The following is a 22,107-nucleotide window of genomic DNA, read 5'->3' as shown; positions in this document are numbered from 1 at the left end:
GGGCGAATTATCATCAAAAGGCATTATCACTTTTCACGTTGCTGATATCTTGCAGGTGGTACAGGTATCACATCTTCGGTAATGTTTCTCCTTGGACGGATAAGTATGGAATCCGGAATGTCCATATGATCACGCACTTGGTCTTCTGTTATCAATTTCCCATTTTCAAGGAGCCATTTGTATTCTGCGTCAGTGAAGTCACCATCAGGACTATGTGTCACAGTCTCCTATAATATGATTTACCATATGAAACATGCGTAGTTGGTGTTTTTATATCATTACAAATTCAGATAACCAATAACTCTATCTGCAGAAGGAAGATGAAAATGGTATTATAAATGATATGCATTTTTTCAAAAATATAATAATATATAATGATATATAATGAAACGACGTAATAATGTTAATTTATGCCTTTACCTTTTCAGCTCTGTTTTGAAATTCCCTTGGTGGTGCTGGGACAACATTTGAAGGAACCACTCGCGGTTCCAGAACTATTACACTTTCCGGAATATCTCCACTTCTTGCGTTTGGTTCTATCATTGCTTGATTATTTTGAAGAAGCCAAGCATATTCTGCATCTAAAAAGCTTCTGTGACTCCCACTGGCATTTACCTGAAAAAACAAAAATTGCTATTACTGTAACAGTTGCTCATTTTTGAATATTTATAAATTTTTTATTTAGCAAGAGTGGTTCATTATTTCTGTTCACTCACTATTGAATAAAAATGAGCAAAATAAAGCTTATGAAAAAAGTACTCACGCCTGTGATTAAAAGAAGCAGCAAGAAATAATACATTTTTCTCTGTTCAATTTTGATAATTCATTTCACAAGTGGAATATATATATGTGGAAATTCATTCAAAGTCATTTTCATTTATTTGCATTGATAAAATATGTTCAAACAATTGTCGCATTTTTGTTTAATTTTAAATTGTGGCATCATCTGCATTTCACATTTACTTAATAAACAATTGCTTAATCAAAATGAAGTCATATGCTGCATTTAGTATGTTTAAGATTGAACAGTAAAAATCCTACTTTGAAAACGTAATTAGCTCAATATTTAAAGTTAGAAGAACTAAAAAATCTAGATCTCTTGACGTCATAATCAAAATAACAAACATCTTAATACATGAACAACTCTATTATTTCATAAAAAGCTTTGTAAAATGCAATGAAAAATATATTTTGTTAAACAAAATTGTTGAAAATATTTTTTAAATTTGAACAAATTAAATTTTTGTATTACACAACAATGTGGTCTTGGAAAATATTTTTTGACTATTTCTGCATGCTCGACTGACCATGGCAGTGCTGCTTTTTCAGTGCAAATAAATGCATTATGAGCAATTTATTTTAATAACTTTTTCATTCAAAATTATTTCAAATTTTTTCATCAGCCAGCATGAAAGTTGGGCTTCATGGGAGTATCGTGTTCATTATTATTGTTATTACTATTATTATTATTTTTTTATGATTCGATGAAACGATGACGAATCTTCATTGTACACTGCATTTCCCTATTTTAGAGAATGTGATTTATTCACTTTCAAAGCTATTTATGATAATTTAGTAAATATTATTAATCATTTATTTAAATAATTGCATGTATTTTTTTCAAACAAAAGTTCTGATGTAAAAGATATGGTATAAATGAATTTTATTTGGCTCTTGTGCCATCCGCAAAAACCACATTTCACATACTGGAAAAACATTTCATGAAAATTAAAAATTCTGGAAAATTCGAATAACAAATGTAAAGAAAATACAATTTGTAATTTTTGAAAACTTTATTATCTTCCGTAACTGCAGTTTCTGCAGTTACTCATGCATATGCATAAACACTGACGGCTGCAAAATTCAAATAGGAAATGTTGCATATTTTCCTTTCCAAATCACAAACATCTTTGAAGGTTAAAACAAACAAGAACTGTTTTAGCATATGAAGCAAATATTAATCTTGCAGCATGCTGTGTATAACGTGAATTCATTTATGATAAATAAAATTGTAATTATTACAGAAAATTTTCCTATATTTTTAAATGAGTTTGGATATGTTATAAGAAAAAATCTACGTTGCATGTCAATAATTTTACTAAAATCGGAAACACAATGCATTGAACGGCTTGTTTCACGTATGAAAATGAAAATAATTGAATCCCTGAGAGGTGGTTAGAGCTTGCCTTGATGAAGGTGGTGTGCTTTATTGACTTTCTGAATCGATGAAAGCAAAACAGAAGCTCATGGTGCAATGCGCTTCCTTATTTTTTAAACAGCTCTTATTTTTATTGTAAATTGTAAATAAAGACGTGCTTATTTTTGGCATACTTAGCTTTTTAATTTGATGTAGTGGTGACAGTAGTCCAGTGGTTCTCAGCCCGTGTCTGCTCCCCCCCCCCTTAATAAAAGTTGTACAGTTAATGCCCCCCTATAAGAAAAGTAGTGGTGTATGTGTTCTGTGTACGCAGTGCAAATCTTTGCTTCATGGCTGCATCAAGCTAACTAGTTTTTACAGTGAACCATTCCTGAATGATTCAAAATAAAAATTAATGAGAGTATTGACAATACTTATTTGTGACGATGTTGTGTATTCTTCGAGAAGTGGGCAATAAGGTACGACGGAAGTCGCATTCAACGTTTAGCCTGTTGCGATGCTGCATATTAAGTGTCATGAGCCCTATGAATCCCGTTTCACAAAAGTGCGCTGTGGAGAAGGGAACCAATATACGTAAGATTTGTGAAATTATTTTAGAATATTCAACTTGCAATTTTACCAAAATGCTTTCTAAGGCATACCTTCAAAGCTATCTTTAGCTAGGACGTTGAATTGTGATTCAATGGCTACTTCTTGAAGATCGTGTGGAAGTTGTTCGACATTAACTAATGATGAATTTCTCACAAGTATATAGATCAGGTTTTCAGGTTCTACGTCAGGAAAATAGTGAAAAATTCATATTGTAGTCTTGTAAGGTGCGCTTTCATTTTTCTTTTTAAATATTTGCTAAGACATTTATCATTGAAACGCTCGTTGAGTCTTGAGAGCCGTGTAAAATTTTTTAATTGAACTTATTTTAACCATGAAGAAATTTTGGCAATAAAGCTTTGAACAATATCGTTGTGAACTATCCCATTTGCGTTTGCCCCTTAAAGTTTCAAATTCAGTGAATTCAGTGCTCCAAAAATATCTGCAAGATATGTCAGGTTAACTGAAATAAATAAACAGAAAATATGCCTACATATGACAGCAAAAATTAGTGTTGCCGCGATGGTGAATGAAGGAAAGAATAAAAAAATGTGATGATCAACTTCAGGTGAATTTTTCACCGCCTTACTTGTTTAAGTCATTTAGACAAAGCACGGTCTTGTTCTATGAGTTTGATGAATATGATGCATAGGCCTCTGTCAGAAATTATTCACGTCTCATTAAAAAGGTTGAATTCTGATAAGCGATTTTATAATAGGAAATGATAAATTGTGCACAACAGAAGCTGTTAAGCTAAAACTAAGATGACCAGAAAGAAAAGGGGGCAAACATTTAGCCGGAAGTAGACCAAATTGAATTTCGAGCACCTCTGCAGGACCAAAATTTCTTACTTCCCACAATCTCTCTTTGGAACTTTCCTACGCCCTCCTGGTTGAGAAACACTGCACTACTCAGTGTTCTGCTGATGTGACCAAGCCGTTGAGCTTCCTTATTATGACAAAGGACTTTGCAGGATTGTATTTAAACGACTATGAAAAATATTAATTGCATGAATATTTCTCAAGGGTTTGGTACTACTCGGTCCCGCTTTTCTCTCATTGGTCTTTACCCACGCTATTTTATTGGACCGTCAAATCTTAATCACAACTGAAGAGTTTGAATCAATGAGCAATTAGACAAGGAAAACCAATACGACAAAGATTTCTTTTTTCTCAGCACCCCTTTCTCAAGCATCAATTACTGCCCTGATCGAAACCAAAAGTTGTTTGCTATAATTACTTCGTCAGTCAGTGAAATGGCATCCATTTTTTGCAATTCTCCTTTGCTCTAAACGTAAACCGCATTACAGTACAATGTGATAGAATGTTTCAACATTCAAATTTTTATAAATTATTGATTCAAATTGTTTTAAAATCTTTATCCTACTGTCAATCATTTCGTGCCTCTTTCTTTTATTTTTCTTTTCCCATTATAAAAAAACACCGTAATCATTTTTTGAAGGTAATTCTGATTTTTTTGAATTACTTTCAAACCTTCTTTTGGTCCATTCCACCATAATTCGCATTCTCTAGTTTGCTTCAAAAAGTGACAGCATCAGCTGCATTGTTATTAGCTGTTTAATACTTCTCTAGCTGCAGGAAAGATCCCTTCAATCTGTTGAATTCTGTTCAGTAAAGGACTTAAGCCAGTTAAAAGTGACATTACTGTCACTCTGGCTTTTCAAAGTTCCCATGAAATCTAATTTAAGCAACATTAACCTTTTAGCAACATATATATATTTATTTATATTTACATAAGGCACTATTATTTTTCACTTCAACATGTATATATATATATATATATATATATATATATATATATATATATATATATATATATACAACTGTACAATAGCTTTTTCCTGAGATGACTCTCCACGTGCAAAGCAGTTGAATAATCTCAATTCTTTGTAAATTTTTCTAAACACATTGTATTAAGCTAGTTTATATCTTTTTAATCAAAAATCAATTAATTAAAATAATTGTTAAGTCTTTACGTAGCAAAAAATGTGAAAAAAACAACTCTTATGTTGATTCACGTTTTTTTATACGTTATGCTTCTAGACAAATTTGAAATAGCAGCACAAGCCTTCCGTTTCTTTAATCGCTGATGAGCAGCTGGTGCCAACATTTGGACGAAGCACCATTTCGTCAACACTTCCCATTAAAGCCTGGACAGTGCAGCATAAAGATATTTTGGTACTGTGATACGAAAATCCCATACTCCCCGGCGAGTGAATTTAACGTAGGTAAACAACCAGGCCAGAGAGCACCAGTGAATACGGCCGCTCTTGTGAAGCGCTTAGTTCTTCTACCCTGGTGTGGAAAAAGAAGAGACATCATAATGAACAACTTTTTCACCAACGTATAATTAGTTGAAGATCTGTTGGCCAACAGAACAAGTGTTGTGGGAACGTTACGTAAAACTCGAAAAGATCTGCTATCAAGAATGGCAATATCCAGGGGTCACGAAGTTGGAGCATCAGTGTTTTGCTTTGATCAACAAACAGCCACCACAGATACCACAGAAAACAAAGCCAAAAATATCAAAAAATACATGACTGGGACAAAAATACAGTTGATCTTTGAATAATTTATGAAATTCAGCGAAACACAAGATGCACAACAAACAATTCAAACTTTTAATTTCAAATCATTCAAATTGAAAACAAAAATAATACTGAACAAATTAACATATTCACAGAAGACATGAGTAATATAGCGAAATTCACAGCTCAACAATTTCAATAATAATCTGAACCACTATTAAAATACTGGCTGATTTGAAAAGGATTTTGAAATATTACGAATTCTTTCTCTCCCACAGCACTTCAATGCCTCTGTGCAACAAGCAAATTCTCGAATAGTTCAGACCAACGAGCAACAATGTGAACTGAAATTAAAATTAGCAAAATTGTAAAAGTTTCAACTTTAAACAAACTATCTTTTCAATTGCACCTGTCTTGCTTTCAAATCATACCCACTTCCAACAATCACTGTCATGTAATAATGCTTGTTTAGTAGATTTTTCAACATTGATGGCAAAAGAAAATTGCCATCTTCGAAAGCGGAATTGTAAGGAATATTAATACTCCCAGGAATAGAATAATGGTCAAAACTGAAAAAAAAGTAATTGTAAAAGTTTTAAAATATAAACGAAAAAACTATTCATCTGCATACTCTTCTTTATCACGGATATCAACAATGATCAATGAATTGTTAACGTCATTTTTTTTTCTTTCAGACAGAAAAAGCATCTCTTCGGCACAAATTTCTGGACACGGTGCAACGCTGTCACTGTCCACTTCCTCTAAATGCAAACCCTAAAATCAACAATCGACTGAATCACTGATGATAATGTTTTTCTGCTCAACCACCATACCAACTGAGTGCCCACTTGAAGAGTGAAACTAAACGGATCCAATCTGCAATTCGATTTTCCATTAACAAAAACAGCGGATAATCGACGCTGATAAAGCAACGTCTTCGGTGCTAATTGGTAAATTTCTAGTGCTTTCTTCAGGCAATTTTCCACATTAATTTCTAAAACAAATTAACAAATAATCTATTCCCAATTAACAATAGAATGATTGACATCTATATAAGAAATACACAAAATATGATATCAATGCACAATTTTTTTATTTAGAATAGCGTTTTATATTATACTCTTAAATTATTCATTTGGATATTTATTTTAAAAAATTATAATAAACACGACAACAACAATTCAAATTAACTACCTGGAACATCTGAAAATAAAATAATGCATTCGTTGAATTCACAGTGCAAAAGACGATCTTCCATATCGCACAGCACAGCAGCTCCAATGCAGAGTGGAAAAGCGTTGCCACCAAGCAAAAGCACATCCCAAACGTGAAACAATTTATGCAATGGCAATACATCTAAATGCAACCGATTTAATTTTCCAATAGTAAACTGAAAGAAAATTTCACTCACGTGCGAACATTGTCAAAAACCATGGTATGGCATAAAGCTAAATCAAATGAAAGTATTTTTTTTGTTGAATTTGGAAATCCAAAGCTCAATTGCAACATACCTCTGGTTGGAAATTTACCTTCGACAAGTGATTGTACAGTTTAGCGTTGTAAAAGGCAATTAGCATTTTGAAAACTCCAAGATATTCTGAAATGAAAACGTCAAACAATTGCAAAAAATAAAACAATTCTCATCATTAACCTTGCATCACTTCTGAATTGTCTTTGAGAAAAAAGTCTTTGAGAAAATTATCAATGAAAGAACTTAAGCATCCATAAGCTAATGCTAAAAAACAATTTTAATGGCATTATTATTTCTTTTTCTTTTAATGTAACAAAGAAAAAAATAAAAACAAACATTCGTTGGAAAAATTGAGATGCAAAAATGGTGCACACAAGGAGTCCAATCCTTGCCAATAGACGTAATGGGGGTGAGAAACAATCCATGCTTTGATTATTCTTTTAAATTTCTCATGAGCTGTAGGGGATGAGAGTAATTCATCGTACTGGTGACATCGAGGTATATCCACCTCAATCTGCAAATCAAAGCATCAAATGTGGAATGCAATTTACAGTTAAACAAATTAACATGACACTAGATTAATTAATCAACAATCAGCAAAACCTGACGATCTGCAGCCGTTGGACTTTCTTTATCAATACTTGCATACTTGTAATCAATAGTGCAGGGCACATCGAGCAACGCAGTCCAAATGTATCCACGATACAGAGGAGGTACATCTGATCTGGCTTCAACAACAAGCTTGTCTTTCGTGTATGGAAATGCTTCTAAACAACGGTGCAGTACTGCCATCCGACGCAACTAAACTTTATTCATTAAAACAATTTCAATAATAAAAAAATTTTACATAATACAGAAACTGAATAAATGGAAATTTGTGTATATTCGACCTGATAAATGACATCTTTTTCTTTGACAACGACAGCCAAGTGTTCAATTCCTGGATTAGCAAATTGGAAACTTTCATCCAACCCCGGCAATCTGCAGATAATAGAATACAATTTTCAAAAATGAATACAAATTTAATTACTGTAAAAATGGAAAAATTAACTCAGTTTCAAAAAGAGGCCAATAGAAGAAGCAATTCAATGATGACAATTTCTGCAAAAAGATAAAAATCACTTTTGCCATTTTCTTTCCTTTACACTTACGTTAATTAAATTGTTCATTGTCAGCGGATATATTTTCAAATCGACAATTTGAACACGCTCTTTTTCATGGCCAACCATTTGAAAATCATAAAATATCACACTAACCAACAATTTATTATTATTATTATTATTTAATAATTTTGAAAAACAAAATTACTCAGGAAGACAAAGCAGAGGTGGCAGATGTTGGATAATTTTCTTCTTGGACAATGTGGCTTCTGCTGTACTGCCGGATAATTTCCATAAAAAATATATTTCTTCAACTGGCCTCAATCGGAATGGTTCTTGTGAAAATCGCATGTAATCTTAAGCAAAGAAAATTTCACATAAGAAATATATAAATATTTTTTTCTTGATTACTTAAGTCGACCATGCTATTCAATTTTTCAGTTTTTGAAAAATGACCGGCGAAAAAAACGTTTCCCAAGCAAGGCGGAGTTTCGTTCTAGCAACAATAAGATCACAGCTCCATTAATTAAATATTAATCATGACGCCATAAATAATAACATACTATAGAAAATTTGTTAAATATTGAAAATTCTAGAAGTTCTTCAGCCGAAGGTCTGTAAGGAAAAAGTAACAATATTAGTTTCGCAATTAAACGTTTTCTATTTAGAAAGAAAATATGACTTTTCCATACTGCAATAAATATATCAGTGAACAAAATTTGTATATTGTAAAACAAAAAATACAACAATCACATACCGAGCTGAAGGCTTCAAAGTCAAGGAATTCGAAATCAATTGTAGGATATCAGCTAAATTTGGATCCTAAAATTCATTAAAGGTCACAAATTTTAGTCAAAATCGAAAGAATAATATTTACATGGCATAACTAGCAATTAAAGCAAGTACATTTAAAGCAAGTGTATTTTTTTCTTATCTAAAGCAGTTTACTTAAATAGAGTAATTACAAAAATAATAAAATTCCAATTTTTTAATAATAAAAATGCACACACCTCATTCTCAGATATCCATTTTGTTGATTCTTGAAAATGTAATAATAAAGAATCAAGCACAGGCTCCTTCCCTAAAGTATAACTGTAAATATGGAAACTGAATCACCAAAGCAATAATTTACTGATAAGATTAAGCCAAAATCGGAGAAGAGACTGAGGTTTTGATAGTTTCGTGTGAAACAAAACAAATCCCTGAAATTGAAAATTATCTGGAATTTAACCAAAAGAAAATGCATTTATTATCCATACCAATACTAATTCTAAAAGCATCAAACCAACTGACCATATGTCACCTTTTGGACCTGTAGGCTGACAATTCATATCCGATACATAAACTTCAGGTGCTGAGTACACTGCATGCCTACAAAAAGCCTAAATATTTTCAGAAAAAAAACATCTCATTTTAAACATACTGAATATCAAAAGGCACATTTCTGCCACTGTCTGTCATGTAATAAAGACCATAATTTGACAAGCGAACTGTTCCCTGTTAACGAGCAATGAAACGGTTTAAAATAATTTTTACTTTATACAAAATAGTGCAAAATATTTCAAATCAAAATACAGAACTTCAATTGCCAAAAATAGCAATGAAAATTCGCTTACTTTTTCATTGATGAGAACGTTTTCACCGGACAAATAGCGATGACAAATCTGACAGTTGTGCAAATATTGCAAAGCAGATAGAGTTTCATAAGCAATTTTTGGAAGTAATTCAAATCTGAAACAAAACATACTTTACATTTCATACGTTCACTTCAAAGCTAACCTTTTGCGTTTATTCTCATTCACGACATCATGTACACATTTGCAGTAATGTTCAGAGATGACAAAAATACGATCTAGATAAAAAAATGCATATCAGTCATTTCAAAATCATATCAACTTTCTATACAAAAAATGTCAAATTGTTCAACAGCTTCCTCACTCTGTAACACTTTGAAACAGAAATAAAAAATTTATCAAAATATATGTTAAATTGTAGTTGCTTTATCGAATAATCAAAAAATAACATATTTTATTATTACCAAATTTTCCACGCTGAATGTCCAAATATTGACAAAGATTTGGATGCCGTAAAGATGTCAAAAACTGGAATCGACCAATAATTGCTATTGATGGTGGTGTAAGAGGCAAGCCATTTGGTCCGCATTCTCCTGAGCAGCAGTTCGTGCGGCTCATGAAGGAGCAAACGCCAAAGTAACCATCCTCAAGAGCGCCCATTTAAAATGCTAATATAAAAAAACCACCTGAAAGCAAATAGAAATGTGATACATCGTATCATTGAACCATAAGTTGTCCATTAAATAAAAATTGAATAAATGCAAGATAAACCGCGGTGAATGAAAACGTAAAATTTAATTATAACCTCAAAAAATTTTATTCTAACTTTACTTTCATACTGTTGCTAAAGATTTTCAAGTTATTTCAATTGCAATCTACGCTTAAGTTGATAAAAACAATAAAACATACTTCAGCAGTCAATGCAAAACGTAATTTCTCAAATACCAAAACACGATGACAGATTTCCTTAATAACTTTATATCGAACAAATGTCAAAGAATAAAAGAATAAAAGAAATGTCAAAGAATAAAAGACAAGAGAAATAAGTCGAAAATTTGTCACGTTGTTCTTTTTACGTATTGTTATATATATAAGCTATCATTGTATAATTCTTTGTATTTACTTTATCACTGCTGCATTTTTGCGCACTCACTGATGTATTTATACTCGTCTGCAGCTGAAAATGTAATCAAAAGAAAAAAAAATATTGTAACGGTAGATTTATTTGACAGACAACAATACACACGATGAAATTAGTGAAAACTAATAATATAATATACATACAGTACTTGGTAAATTGATGTACAAAGAAAATTAACAATGTCAGTGGTGACACATGACCTGGCCATGCAGTTCTTCCCTAGATAAGGTCATGCGACGATAACAAAGTTCATTTAGCGGAGGATCCAAACTGGATGTTGTGCATTTAAGGCGTAACGCGCCACGCTCATTGGTACACTTGGTGTTGCTTTTCCCCATCGACGATCTTTAATATCTATTTTGTACATCTGTGTGGATGCCACACACATGACCTCTTGTATTTCTTCACATCTTGTTTGGCAGGGTCAAATATATGCTATTACCCAATCGATAAATGTGTCCATAAATCTCCGTTAAAGGCTGAGGCGATATCGAACTGCAGTCATTTCGATTTAAAGGCTCTGCAATAGTTGAAGTGTATTATACTCGTCTGTGCGGACAAGGCATCCAAATGTCGAAGCTGTTTTGAAACACTCAATGCATGCATCAGTTTGTATGTATGCATCCTGCATAATAAGATGCGCCAGATCACAAACTGACTATATCGAAGTAATTGAGTCAAATATTCATATACATGCTTGCTCGCGTTATCGTGCTCTTCTTCGCCAGTAGTGACAAGGACGACACTAGCTCTAGCTCACTGTGACAGTTCCAAGCAACTAGATATTTCACTCATAACATCAAGCTGTACAAAGAATTCCTTCTCTTCATTCGACCATTCTTCTCACATTATGTTATAGATTGCGTTACATCTCAATATCATCCATTCATCATAAAAGTCGAGCTGAATCTTCTTGTGTATAGTCAAAGTCATGATGATTAAATTCATCAATCGGTTACAGTATTCTAGAGAAAGAAGTATGAACTCATCTATTACAAATTATGTGGTCCAAAATGCGTATTAACAGCATACACTCATCACCGACAGCCAAAGAGAAAGACGATTATCCTGCTCCTTTACTGGTGTGGCAAAAACACCCTAAGCAAGTTGACCAAACAGTATTACCATCTCATGTGAAGTTGGTTCGTAATAAATCAAAGGCTTTGTAACAAGCCATTCGATACGACCATGATTTAAAGGCTCTATTGTGCGTTATAATCGTTTGCAGCTCAGCCGAGGCTTCATCGACCAGCAATTGTTGATACGCCCGTGTCAAATCCAATTTCGCGAAAATTCTTCCTTTCTTTAAGGTAGCCAAGATATCATTAACAGCAGATACTTGATAGAGAACTTTCTGCAACGCTTTGTTCACGGTACACTTGCCATAAATTCTCATGCTACCGTCGTCTTTGATTACCAGCACAATCGGCGTGATCCATGCAGTATGCTGGACAGGCTCTAAAATGTCCTGCTCCACTAGGCGCTCCAATTCCTCAAATATACGAACCCGAGTGCCAATGGCACTCGTCGGGCGCTTTTCTGTATCAGTGGTACTGATCCGCCAATATGGAGTACCACTGGTGGTCCCTTCACGGTATCTAGGGTGCTGGAGAACAATTCGGCGTACTCTTCAATCAGGTTTTCTATTGAATTTGGCGTCACGTTGTGCATTCTCACCAATCGAATGTCCAATGGTTCGAACCAGTTCCTTCCCAGCAGACTATACCGCCTTCCCTTAACGACCAAAGCATGCAGTGGCCTGTTGAAAAAGCCGTATTCGACCGTAAGGAATGCCGCACCTAACACTTGGACGGTGTGACCTCGGAAATGTTTCAATAACGGGTGGAAGGGCTTCAGTTGACGTTTAATCTATCATAAACGCCCAGGGTCTCAGTCCCTTCAGTGGAACTGTTTGACGGGTTGATTCTGTATTCCTCTGCTTCAGTGGTGATAAAATTCGTAGCATTTCGGCTGGATTTCGCAACTTCAATCGCCGGCGGTCAATGGGGCGGTGAATAACTCAATATAGCACAACCAAACAAAACACACTAAAGGCAATCTTCCAAACAAACGACAAACCCACAACTTTCAGCAAAATCTTTCTTACTGCTCATGCGTCACCACAGTACGCAATCGCAGGTTCCACTGACTCGCAGGTTCTCTATCGTTGACGACAGTATTCCCATTTCCGTCGTCGACATAAACAATAAATTATAATTGCTAATTTTTATTTTAAAATGAATAAGAAAAACATTTTTCGCATAAATAATAATAGTTACTTTAGTGAAATTAATTGTCTAATCTTCATTATCATTATGTAAAGTACAGCGGTTGGCAAGAGGTTAGGTATTTGTTTCTTTCAACAGTTTAAATTTTTACTATAAGACGTTATTATGGTTTCATTTCTGGTAATGTTAATTCGTTTCAGCTGTAAAAATTAGCAGTTACATTGTCGAAGAACAATTCATGAATTGCAGAATGTAGTAATATTCATTATTAACAATGCAGTCATTTTTGTACTTTGTTCTTCTGATTTTTAGTGAATGAACCTCTGAAATTTTTTTATGCATTACATTTCAAAAATCTTTATTTACGCAAATTTTTCGAATTAAAGAGCGAAATACTAAAATTGCTCAATGTTCTTTTCAGTCTCATCTTCGAAAAATGAATCAAAATCTTATGAATGAAAACCTTTTTATTACTATTTTTAATGAGGTAAAATAGTAGCGGCAAATGTTTAAACCAAAACCGAAAGTGAGTATGAAACTGCATTTGATAGTGAGAAAAAGTCTCGGTCCAGTAGAGTTGTATAATGATGCAATGGAAAAATCGAAAATTCAGTATGACAAAGTGGGCAAAAGCAATGCAATTTGTTAGACGTGGCCTACAACAGTGTTCTTCTTTTTCATTTGTAATGATTTCTGCAAAATTGATGGATTCATCTAGTTGCTTTCATTAATTAAAAATTTTGCATTACATTTCGCGCAATATCTAAAACATTTCTTTTTATTTTACAAATTGCTGTAGGCTGTAACAATTATAAGAAATCATTCTGCATGTTGTAACAATTATATGAAGAAGATTTTGAATAAACAATTAAAATATTATATAAACTTTTTCTTAAATAAGTGACAGAAAACTGTTTTTATTCAGTGCATTTATCGATCACCACTGACTTGCAGTTGCATCATTTTTTAAATAAACGGTGGTCATTTTAAAGCACATTTATGTGTGCATTGAAATTTTAAATAATTATTGATTATTTATTTAAATATCCACTTTAGGAAACAGAATTTCGAAGCCGATGTGGCCTAATGGATAAGGCGCCGGCCTCCGGAGCCGGAGATTGCGGGTTCGAGTCCCGCCATCGGTAACTTTACATACGAAGTATATCCGCTGTGTTTTATTCAGTTTCATGATATAAAGAACATTATTTGTAATGTTGAAACATTTTTCGAAAACAATTGCAATGCAAATAATTCCATCAAGTCGAACTAAATTACTAAAAACCAAGTGGAACATTGTTCACACTGTCAATACTAAAATAAATTATACAAAGAAAGCAACTTGAAAAAAAGACAATTGTTTACTTTTATGGACTACTTTTAAACAAACAACTGCATATTAATCAAATGCTTCACTTTATATATTTCACTTGTCAAAAGCAATCAAATTGCCCACTCTAGTCAAAATAGTTTTATTTGAAAATCTCATAACTTTTAAAATAATTTTTCTTTAAAAAAACAATAATACTGTAGAAAATGTTCTCATTTTTGCAATATTTTCTTTTTCATTTATATTCAAATTAAAGTTTAACTATGTTGGTAAATTCACTTAACTGAAATTTTTTCCACGTTACATTCGTTTTTACTTAAAGAATTTTCGGTAATCAATATTATAATTGCATCGCCTATTTAACTGCTTTTTCATTATTTCATTTAAGTAATAAAAATAGAAAAATCTTTGCTCAACATTTATAGAACAATGACAATGTGTATTAATTGAGAAAACTTCCATGCGGTTTTTGAGTCTTCTGACACCGTATGACTTTTCTGGTCTTAAAAGATACAAATAGGTTTTATTTCATCTGCTACAATTTTAAAGGTGACATGCTTTTTTCATTTGGAAGTTGTTTTCCAACCATCAAAAATTATCTTTTTTGTCACATTTAAGCGCATAACTGTACTATTCTCATAGTTCCTTGTTAATCCACCTCTGTGGTCACTCTCTTACTGCATGAAAACATGAATAATTTAACAACCAACTGAACAGCAAGCTTTAGTATAACTCACCGATATGGAAGGACAAAGGTTAAGCAACGATACGAAAACAGCACAAACTGTTTTCTAACCTTACGTTTATTTAATTTTAATTTTTTACAAAATAACGTGAGGTACATAAAATTTAAACCTAGAAGTTTCAATTCTGTTGTACATTTTTTAAATAGAATGCAATATAGAACAACTTTACTTGATTATCATGTAATTGGTACCGTAACTTTTACGAGATTGCATTCTAACAAGTTAGTACTGGTTCTTGGAAAGTAGTAAACTCGTTAAGTAAATAATGGAAGATTCTCTGAATGGTAGGTTTAAAATTTTTTACCTTAACTGATTTATTTTAGCTGCGGAATGTTTGAATCGTCAGAGAATTATTTTTACATAAAGTTGTCACTGTACAATAATGCTAGTCTCTATTGTTATCTTCATCATATTGTTATAGAAGTATCTTCTTACTTTTTCTTATTTTTAGAAGCTCGTGAAGTATTCGCTTACTTTGACACGAAAGGTGATGAGCGAATTAGCGTAACCCAAGTTGGTGATGTTTTGCGTTCATTGGGGCAGAATCCAACCAATGAAGAAATTAAAAAATGTTGTGCTAACTGGCCTACTCCAGGTATTAATGAATAAACATCACTGCAATCTTTTATTATAGAAAATGTAAAAATTTCCCAAACTATTTAAAGGATCTAAGAGAAATTTAATTGCATGGTATATTTGAATTATAATGTCAAATTCCAAGCGGTTTGTTCATTTAGTTTTATTAGTTACTTTTATGTTTTAGAGTCGCGAATAACTTTTGAAGATTTTCTTCCAATTTTGCATACAGTAATGAAAAACAAAGAACCGCAAAGTGGTGATAAATTTATCGAAGGTTTGTCTCACTTCGACAAAGAAGGTAACGGTTTCATCAGCGTTGCAGAGCTGCGCCACTTGCTTACTCATTTGGGTAGGACGCATTATGGCTAGACTATCTAGTTTTTTCAAGATTTTTATTCTTAATCGTTCTGTCATTTGTAGGAGAACGTTTGACAGATGAAGAGGTCGATCAACTTTTACAAGGTCAAGAAGATTCGGATGGTAATGTCAACATTGCTGATTTTGTTCGCTATATTATGAATTCATAAATTGTTTATTTTTAACCATCCCATTCTCCTATTTAATGATCCTCCTACATATTCAAATCATTTTTACATGTGGAAACGTTGATTTTTAGTGTTTAATAAGTCACTCGAAGAGTGATCTGAATTTTTAATACATCAATAATCAATTTGTATCACTTATATTCTGAATACAATCCAATTAAATTTGAAAATGACCAGATTTTTGATGAAGTTTTGATGAATTAGAAAGTACTGTTATTTATATGTTACTTTTATTCATTGGAACAAGCTTACAATCATAGAAAAAATTTATACTCACAGTTTTAAATTTGCTTTCTGATGATCATTCCTATCAAGGTTAAATAAATTGTGTAAATATTATTGATATGCATTACTTCATTCTGTATTAATAATGACAGGCATTGAAATAATGAAGTACAAAATGTGTTTATTATATTTTTATGAAAGAAAACAGTTGTGTATTTAAACAAATTTTGAATTTAACAATGCGTAATTTAGTTTGCACATACAGTGAGTGCTTCGACGTTCTTCAAAATAGTATTTATTTAATTTGAAATATTGAAAATGATTAAATTAGTATGTGATTAAATATATGGAGTGTTTAATAAATGTAAAAATGATTATGAAAAATAAATTACTTGAAATGTTACAAGTGCATTTCATTATGATAATCTTTTGCTACATATGTGATCCTTGATTAACCATTCTTACTGTAATATATTTTTGTAATTATATTTTTTTAAATTTTGCATAATGTTTACAGTTTTGTCATTTGATATGATATAAGTTTAATTTTTATTTTTTAAACTATAATTATCTTTTTATTTTCAAAATAGTGATAATTATTTTGTTTGATGATGTTGCAATGTTCTTAACTTTGCTTTACATACAGTTCAGTGAATTTTTTTATATTGTTTTAAAATGTTCTTTGTTGAAACTTGAGCACGAATGAAATAATGCAAAAACAACTGTGAAATTAGCAGTTATTTTTCTCAGTATTTAACAAATTTCTAAACATAAATAAATAAATATATTGTTTTCAGTTTCAGTTATAACAGATGTTTATTAATTTGTTGTTTGAGAAAAGATTATTCTTGTTCCAGATACTTTTTCGAAGTATCGTTATGTTCGAACTCCAAGATTCAGGAGTTCATTCAGTGTTAAGTTGGTGGCTTTCTTTTTTTCATTATGAAATTACGATTTAGAATTTTGCATTGCCTTAATTTGGTTCAGAGGCATAATTTCTGATTGAAGTGACAATGACGAGCAGAGGACGCTTTTCCCGCGAAAGCGGTTCTGTGTCACACGGTGCAGATCTGTTCGATTCGACAGAGGAAATTAGCACGACAGAAGAAATGGAAGGATCTGCTGTGGAAGAAGAGGATGGGTTTCTTTCTGAAGCGGCGTTAACATTTGGTAAAAACACATGCAGTCGCATGAAATTGCTTTCGGATGGCAGTGAAGATTCATCGTCGTTCGAAAAGCAGACTTTAGAAGCGAAAAGCAGCTCAACTGGTTCAAGTTTGTTCAAACCAGATGAACGATGGATACGTGAACTGTTGGGTAAGAGTGAAAGCGACTTGGACGCCGACCAAGAGTTACGTTCCAGGTTGGTTTCTTGGGTTCAGAATTACGTGGGAAAATTGCTGACGGACGGTCGACAGTATGCCAAGTTGGCCAATCGTACAATGATCACGAAGTCTGACCTCCAGTTGGCGAAGAGTTTAATTTTCAAAGATATTTTTGAAGCCTCTCAAACTTCCTATAATACCCGGAAAACATTAGCGAAAGAGAAAAATTCGCAACCTTTCCCAACAGTTAAAGACGAACGCTGCATTGCACTTCCGTCGGAACGGCACTGTTTGTTGCAGCCGAATTTTCGGATCAACCAGAGCAAACTGCAAGCTTCAAAACATATCACTGTACCATCAACGGCCAGCAGTTCTTCATCCACGTAAGAAAACAAAAAACAACACATATTCACGCATGCTAATTCAGCTTGATAGGGAAACATTTTAAATTTTAGCCGTCCACCGACTACAAAAACCAACGTCGCGGTGATTCGTTATCCATCTGGTGTTGCAACGATAAGATCTACTTCATCGTCGCCTGTACCAGCGATGACGCCGATTACAATTCGACCTTTAATTTTGAGGGATATAACAGCAATAGCAGCAGCAACGACTACAGCAGCACTTCAAACGACAGCACAACCGTCACCAGTAGTAGTAGCAGCAGCAGCAACAGCAACAGCAGCAGCAGCAGGAACAACGACGACGACGACGACGTCGACGATAAGAATAGAAAATCTGTTGGCTAAAACGTCCAGCGATACAAGTTTTAGAGAACAAGGTAATTCTAGTTCTACAGGCGTATCCAATGTCGTTAGCGTTGTCCCGCCACCAAGTAGCAGCGCTGATAATGTAATGGTGAATAAGAAACGATCGTTGTTTCGTGTAATTGCCGGAAGTGACAACTCCTTCAACACTTCCTGAATAACAGCGAAATTAGTTTTTTCTTTAAACAACATTCTGTATTTTGTTTTATTTTACAATTTGATAATCCTCTACATGCACAACGATATCATATGATACCTCACAGGAGACAATGTGCACACGTTGTTGTATGGGAAAATAAATTGCTTCATTTCTTAGATGTGCCTTAAATTGTACACTGTGTGTACTGAAGGTAAATGTAAATTTTGAAAATACAGAATCTTTGATTCAACTTTGATTTCGCCTCAGTTCAACTAGTTCATTTTCTCTCTTCAAACGAGTCGACAAAAATGTCTCGTCGATCTGAAACGCTTCGTCCACCGGTATCGACTCTTTTCCCATTTCGATGGCAAAATCCATCGACCGCATGTTCGGCGTTTCTACAATCCGTGGCCGTGGATGTTGGGCTCGTGGCACCGGCGGTCGATTGTGCCGCCTGGCCGGCGAAGAGAAATTGTCCCTCAACAGGGCCGACACGTTCCTCAAGCCGGCGCTGATGTTCACCAACGCTCCCGTATCCGCAACGACTGCACCTTCTCTGGTCACCTGGTCGAGGTAGTCTGAAATGAACAAGCGAACGACAACTGTGTTATCCGCTGATCAACCGATGGAAATTATTCACTGGAACTTTCCTCAAATTGACAAAAGACAAACCTGCGTAATCGTCGAGCTGTTTCGAAGCGTTCAGCATGATGCCGGCTTGGAGTTGGCGAATTTTCTCTTTCACCAAAATTTCCTGAAAGCATAAGTGACCCTGGAAATTGGGAAAATTATCCACAAATATCGGTGCAATCCCACTTCAGTAGAAGTGACACATTCGGAAGAAGAAGAAGCGGAAGATCTGCTGCTTTTACTGCTGTTTGCTCTGTTCGATGGAAAAATTGGTCTCCTATTCACCACTGCATCGTCGGATTGTCGTTGGTAGCGTTTTTTTAATTTCTCTGAACAGAACAAACATATCAACAGAAAATAAATAAATTTGTCTGCTTTTACCAGCCAGAGAGGAGGAGGAGGTGGAGGAGGAATCGGAATTGTTTTTTCTTGGAAAAATATTAAACGAAAACGGCAGATAACTTTTCCGCAGGGTTTTGTTCGATTCCGCTGGTCGACTGCAGACCACGTCGACGTGTCTGGCGAAAGCACTGCTGTGCAAGTAATCGTCTATCTTCATTGGAGACACAGTATGGAAGATTAAAATTGCTCAACAAACAAACAAACAAACAAACAAACACAATGCTCACCCTCGTCTGAAGAAACACCGCTATGGAGATTAATTGAAAAATATCTTCAACCGATGGATATTTCATCAAAATTTTCAAACAGCCCATGTAATCCGAACGAAGAACTTCAATAATTAATTTACATGAAAACAAGAATAAGATAGCAATTTGACATACGGATGTCACTGATGTAACAAAGCATCGCCACAGAAAAACACTCGATTATACTGTACGGAGGGCCGTCGGCGAAGATTATATCCCAAATTACGAACAAATCTTCTATGAAAAACTCACGTCCGAAAAGAAGTCGAAACCAGCGTCTAATTGATGTGAATAGAGAAAATCACTGACACACACACAGAGAGAGAGAAATTGAATTTCAACTTGGAACTTACATGCCATAAACCTCGACTGGAATATCCAAGCACTGTAGATGATTGTAAAGTGGAAAATCGACGTGCTTCAACGAATCAGTAACGCCTTGCAACTTTACCATCAACGGGCACTTGCTAGCAATATCGTTGAGCTGTTTTTTCGTTTTACACTGAAAAACAGTGGGATAATTTTTGCAATCAATTCATTCGTTCACTACATTTTCCATAAATGAACTCACGCGACCGTCTTCATCTTGAAAATAAAACGGTTGCACAATTTGCATCAGCGCAGCGAACAGTCCACTGAAAGCGAAAGAGAAAAAAAAACAAGAAAAAACACAAACAATTCAGTATGATAAAAAAAATTAATAAATCAATATGCGAGTCGATGGTTTTTAAATATGCAAAAGCAAAAGATGCTCACAAGACATCGTGTTCGAAGTAGTCGCTGTTGAAAACGTTCTTCAAGCAGAGGCTGGAAAAAAGTTGCATGAAACTAATGCGCTTACAAACAGATCAATTTCGATTTCTCACACTTGTTCATTGTTCATGTTCCTGAATTAATTAATGAAATAATTTAAATGTATGCACATCGCTTAAAAGAAATTGAAATCAAAATTACAACAACAACAATCAAACGATCAAGTTGCTAAGTTTCCTACCCCTTGTATGAACTTTAAAACTCAAATCAAATACAAATTATGCAACTGTTTTGTTTACATTTAAGTGTATTTTAAAATATGCGAAAATTGTTTAAAGTTCCTTTCTGCATTTCATGTTGGATGTCTTTCAATCAGAACGAGCTTGAAATTTCAAATGAAACATGGCTGAGAAGACCGATCACAGTAAGTCTACTTAAATCTTTCATCAGAATTTCAATCGTTTTGATTTTTGATCTATCACTGTCATCGTATTTTTGAGTTGATGAGTAAATTTTTTCAAAAATCATTATACAAAATTATAAAAACCCTACGTGAGATAATAATTGAACAAATTTTCTACAGATTTCTTTGTAAACGAAGTGCCGGCAAAGGGAACGTTGCGTCAAGTGAAAATTCCACCAGGATATGTGCAATACTGTGGCCTGTGTAAAGGGAAGATATTTGGCTTGCAAGCTGTACTCGACAACGGCAAGTTCTACCATCAGTGTTGCATGATATGCAATAATTGCACTCAACCTGTGAATACTGAATACAGAACCGTCGGCAATGCTCGCTATTGTTCATTCTGCTACAGTGACATGTACCTTCCGTTGTGCGCAAAATGCGACTTACCAGTAAAATTCGAAGAGGGTGTCCTCATCTATGGTTGTCTGCATCACAAGTTCTGTATTCAGTGCGAGATTTGCAAAGATACAATTCACACTTCGGTAATGAGCTCTTGATTACTTAGATTTATTCGCTTATGTGTATTTTTCGTATTTCAGTTTCATAATATAAATGATATGTACTTTTGCCTTGAGTGTTATGAGAATCGAGAAAATAGCAAAACAGATGACGATGATTCACCTGATCCAGAAAATTTTTGAAATACTGCACATTCATCATAAATTATACCACTGAAAAAGAAAACAAAGCTACTTAAATATTTCAGAACAGTTACAGCATTTTTCGCAATTAGTTGATTTTTACATTTCATAACAATGTTCTGCACTGGATTTCTTATCACACGCAATCACAAATACCAACTTTTCACTATTCTTTAATAAATAAAATATGATTTTATGTATACATTTCAAGTAAAAAGATTAATTAATTGGTAGTTTTCACAACGTTTAAATAAAATATACATACTTTAATGCACCATTTTCTTCGGCATTCTTGAAAGCTTCAAAATCGAAAGAGAACGCATAAATGACGAGACCAAGAATTTCGTGCATACCCTACAATTATCCAAAAATAAATAACAAAGTTCCTTTATTTTCCAGTGAAATAGAATAAAAACTCAGCAAGCAATTTAATGCACCCGCATCAACACAGCTAGCACAGATTTAATTTTCATACTTGCTTGTATGAAATGTGTGGATATTGAAGC

The 22,107-nt window shown here is 33.8% G+C and overlaps 8 protein-coding genes and 1 non-coding gene across 9 annotated transcripts; 4 read left to right on the top strand and 5 right to left on the bottom strand.

Annotated features, from left to right (window-relative positions):
• Nucleotides 1-26: 26 nt before the first annotated feature.
• Nucleotides 27-799, bottom strand: Tsp_01644 (hypothetical protein). Its single transcript, XM_003377401.1, has 3 exons — nucleotides 764-799; nucleotides 421-615; nucleotides 27-227 (listed from the first exon to the last, which is right to left on the bottom strand). The coding sequence occupies exons 1-3, from the start codon at nucleotides 797-799 to the stop codon at nucleotides 27-29; spliced, it is 432 nt and encodes a 143-aa protein (XP_003377449.1).
• A 4,056-nt stretch (nucleotides 800-4,855) lies between these two features.
• Nucleotides 4,856-5,306, top strand: Tsp_01645 (hypothetical protein). The gene is given in 2 exon segments (XM_003377400.1): nucleotides 4,856-5,110; nucleotides 5,127-5,306. The coding sequence occupies 2 exon segments, from the start codon at nucleotides 4,856-4,858 to the stop codon at nucleotides 5,304-5,306; spliced, it is 435 nt and encodes a 144-aa protein (XP_003377448.1).
• A 242-nt stretch (nucleotides 5,307-5,548) lies between these two features.
• Tsp_01646 (putative TBC domain protein) lies at nucleotides 5,549-10,099 on the bottom strand. The gene is made up of 17 exons (XM_003377399.1): nucleotides 9,904-10,099; nucleotides 9,645-9,717; nucleotides 9,482-9,596; nucleotides 9,289-9,362; nucleotides 9,159-9,236; nucleotides 8,876-8,957; nucleotides 8,623-8,687; nucleotides 7,656-7,746; nucleotides 7,369-7,566; nucleotides 7,102-7,279; nucleotides 6,946-7,029; nucleotides 6,824-6,891; nucleotides 6,489-6,684; nucleotides 6,128-6,288; nucleotides 5,926-6,068; nucleotides 5,704-5,863; nucleotides 5,549-5,638 (listed from the first exon to the last, which is right to left on the bottom strand). Exons 1-17 carry the CDS (start codon nucleotides 10,097-10,099, stop codon nucleotides 5,549-5,551), a joined length of 2,052 nt encoding a protein of 683 aa, XP_003377447.1.
• A 1,610-nt stretch (nucleotides 10,100-11,709) lies between these two features.
• Tsp_01647 (hypothetical protein) lies at nucleotides 11,710-12,546 on the bottom strand. Its single transcript, XM_003377398.1, has 3 exons — nucleotides 12,490-12,546; nucleotides 12,258-12,449; nucleotides 11,710-12,186 (listed from the first exon to the last, which is right to left on the bottom strand). The coding sequence occupies exons 1-3, from the start codon at nucleotides 12,544-12,546 to the stop codon at nucleotides 11,710-11,712; spliced, it is 726 nt and encodes a 241-aa protein (XP_003377446.1).
• A 1,334-nt stretch (nucleotides 12,547-13,880) lies between these two features.
• Tsp_01648 lies at nucleotides 13,881-13,953 on the top strand. Its single transcript has one exon. It is a non-coding gene; the product is annotated as a tRNA-Arg (tRNA).
• A 1,258-nt stretch (nucleotides 13,954-15,211) lies between these two features.
• Nucleotides 15,212-15,992, top strand: Tsp_01649 (myosin-2 essential light chain). Its single transcript, XM_003377397.1, has 3 exons — nucleotides 15,212-15,476; nucleotides 15,645-15,809; nucleotides 15,881-15,992. Exons 1-3 carry the CDS (start codon nucleotides 15,212-15,214, stop codon nucleotides 15,985-15,987), a joined length of 537 nt encoding a protein of 178 aa, XP_003377445.1. The 3' UTR covers nucleotides 15,988-15,992.
• A 1,050-nt stretch (nucleotides 15,993-17,042) lies between these two features.
• On the top strand, nucleotides 17,043-18,479 carry Tsp_01650 (conserved hypothetical protein). Its single transcript, XM_003377396.1, has 4 exons — nucleotides 17,043-17,148; nucleotides 17,239-17,938; nucleotides 18,011-18,199; nucleotides 18,329-18,479. The coding sequence occupies exons 1-4, from the start codon at nucleotides 17,043-17,045 to the stop codon at nucleotides 18,477-18,479; spliced, it is 1,146 nt and encodes a 381-aa protein (XP_003377444.1).
• A 259-nt stretch (nucleotides 18,480-18,738) lies between these two features.
• Nucleotides 18,739-19,225, bottom strand: Tsp_01651 (hypothetical protein). The gene is made up of 2 exons (XM_003377395.1): nucleotides 19,134-19,225; nucleotides 18,739-19,039 (listed from the first exon to the last, which is right to left on the bottom strand). The coding sequence occupies exons 1-2, from the start codon at nucleotides 19,223-19,225 to the stop codon at nucleotides 18,739-18,741; spliced, it is 393 nt and encodes a 130-aa protein (XP_003377443.1).
• Nucleotides 19,226-19,531: 306 nt separating this feature from the next.
• Nucleotides 19,532-21,299, bottom strand: Tsp_01652 (hypothetical protein). Its single transcript, XM_003377394.1, has 6 exons — nucleotides 21,076-21,299; nucleotides 20,610-20,628; nucleotides 20,498-20,548; nucleotides 20,341-20,376; nucleotides 20,106-20,243; nucleotides 19,532-19,726 (listed from the first exon to the last, which is right to left on the bottom strand). The coding sequence occupies exons 1-6, from the start codon at nucleotides 21,297-21,299 to the stop codon at nucleotides 19,532-19,534; spliced, it is 663 nt and encodes a 220-aa protein (XP_003377442.1).
• Nucleotides 21,300-22,107: the final 808 nt, after the last annotated feature.

Source organism: Trichinella spiralis (genome assembly GCF_000181795.1).
Source record: "Trichinella spiralis strain ISS 195 chromosome Unknown Scfld4, whole genome shotgun sequence".
NCBI lineage: Eukaryota > Metazoa > Nematoda > Enoplea > Trichinellida > Trichinellidae > Trichinella > Trichinella spiralis.
The sequence above is the reverse complement of the archived record's forward strand: the minus strand, read 5'-3'. Positions and strand labels throughout refer to the sequence as shown.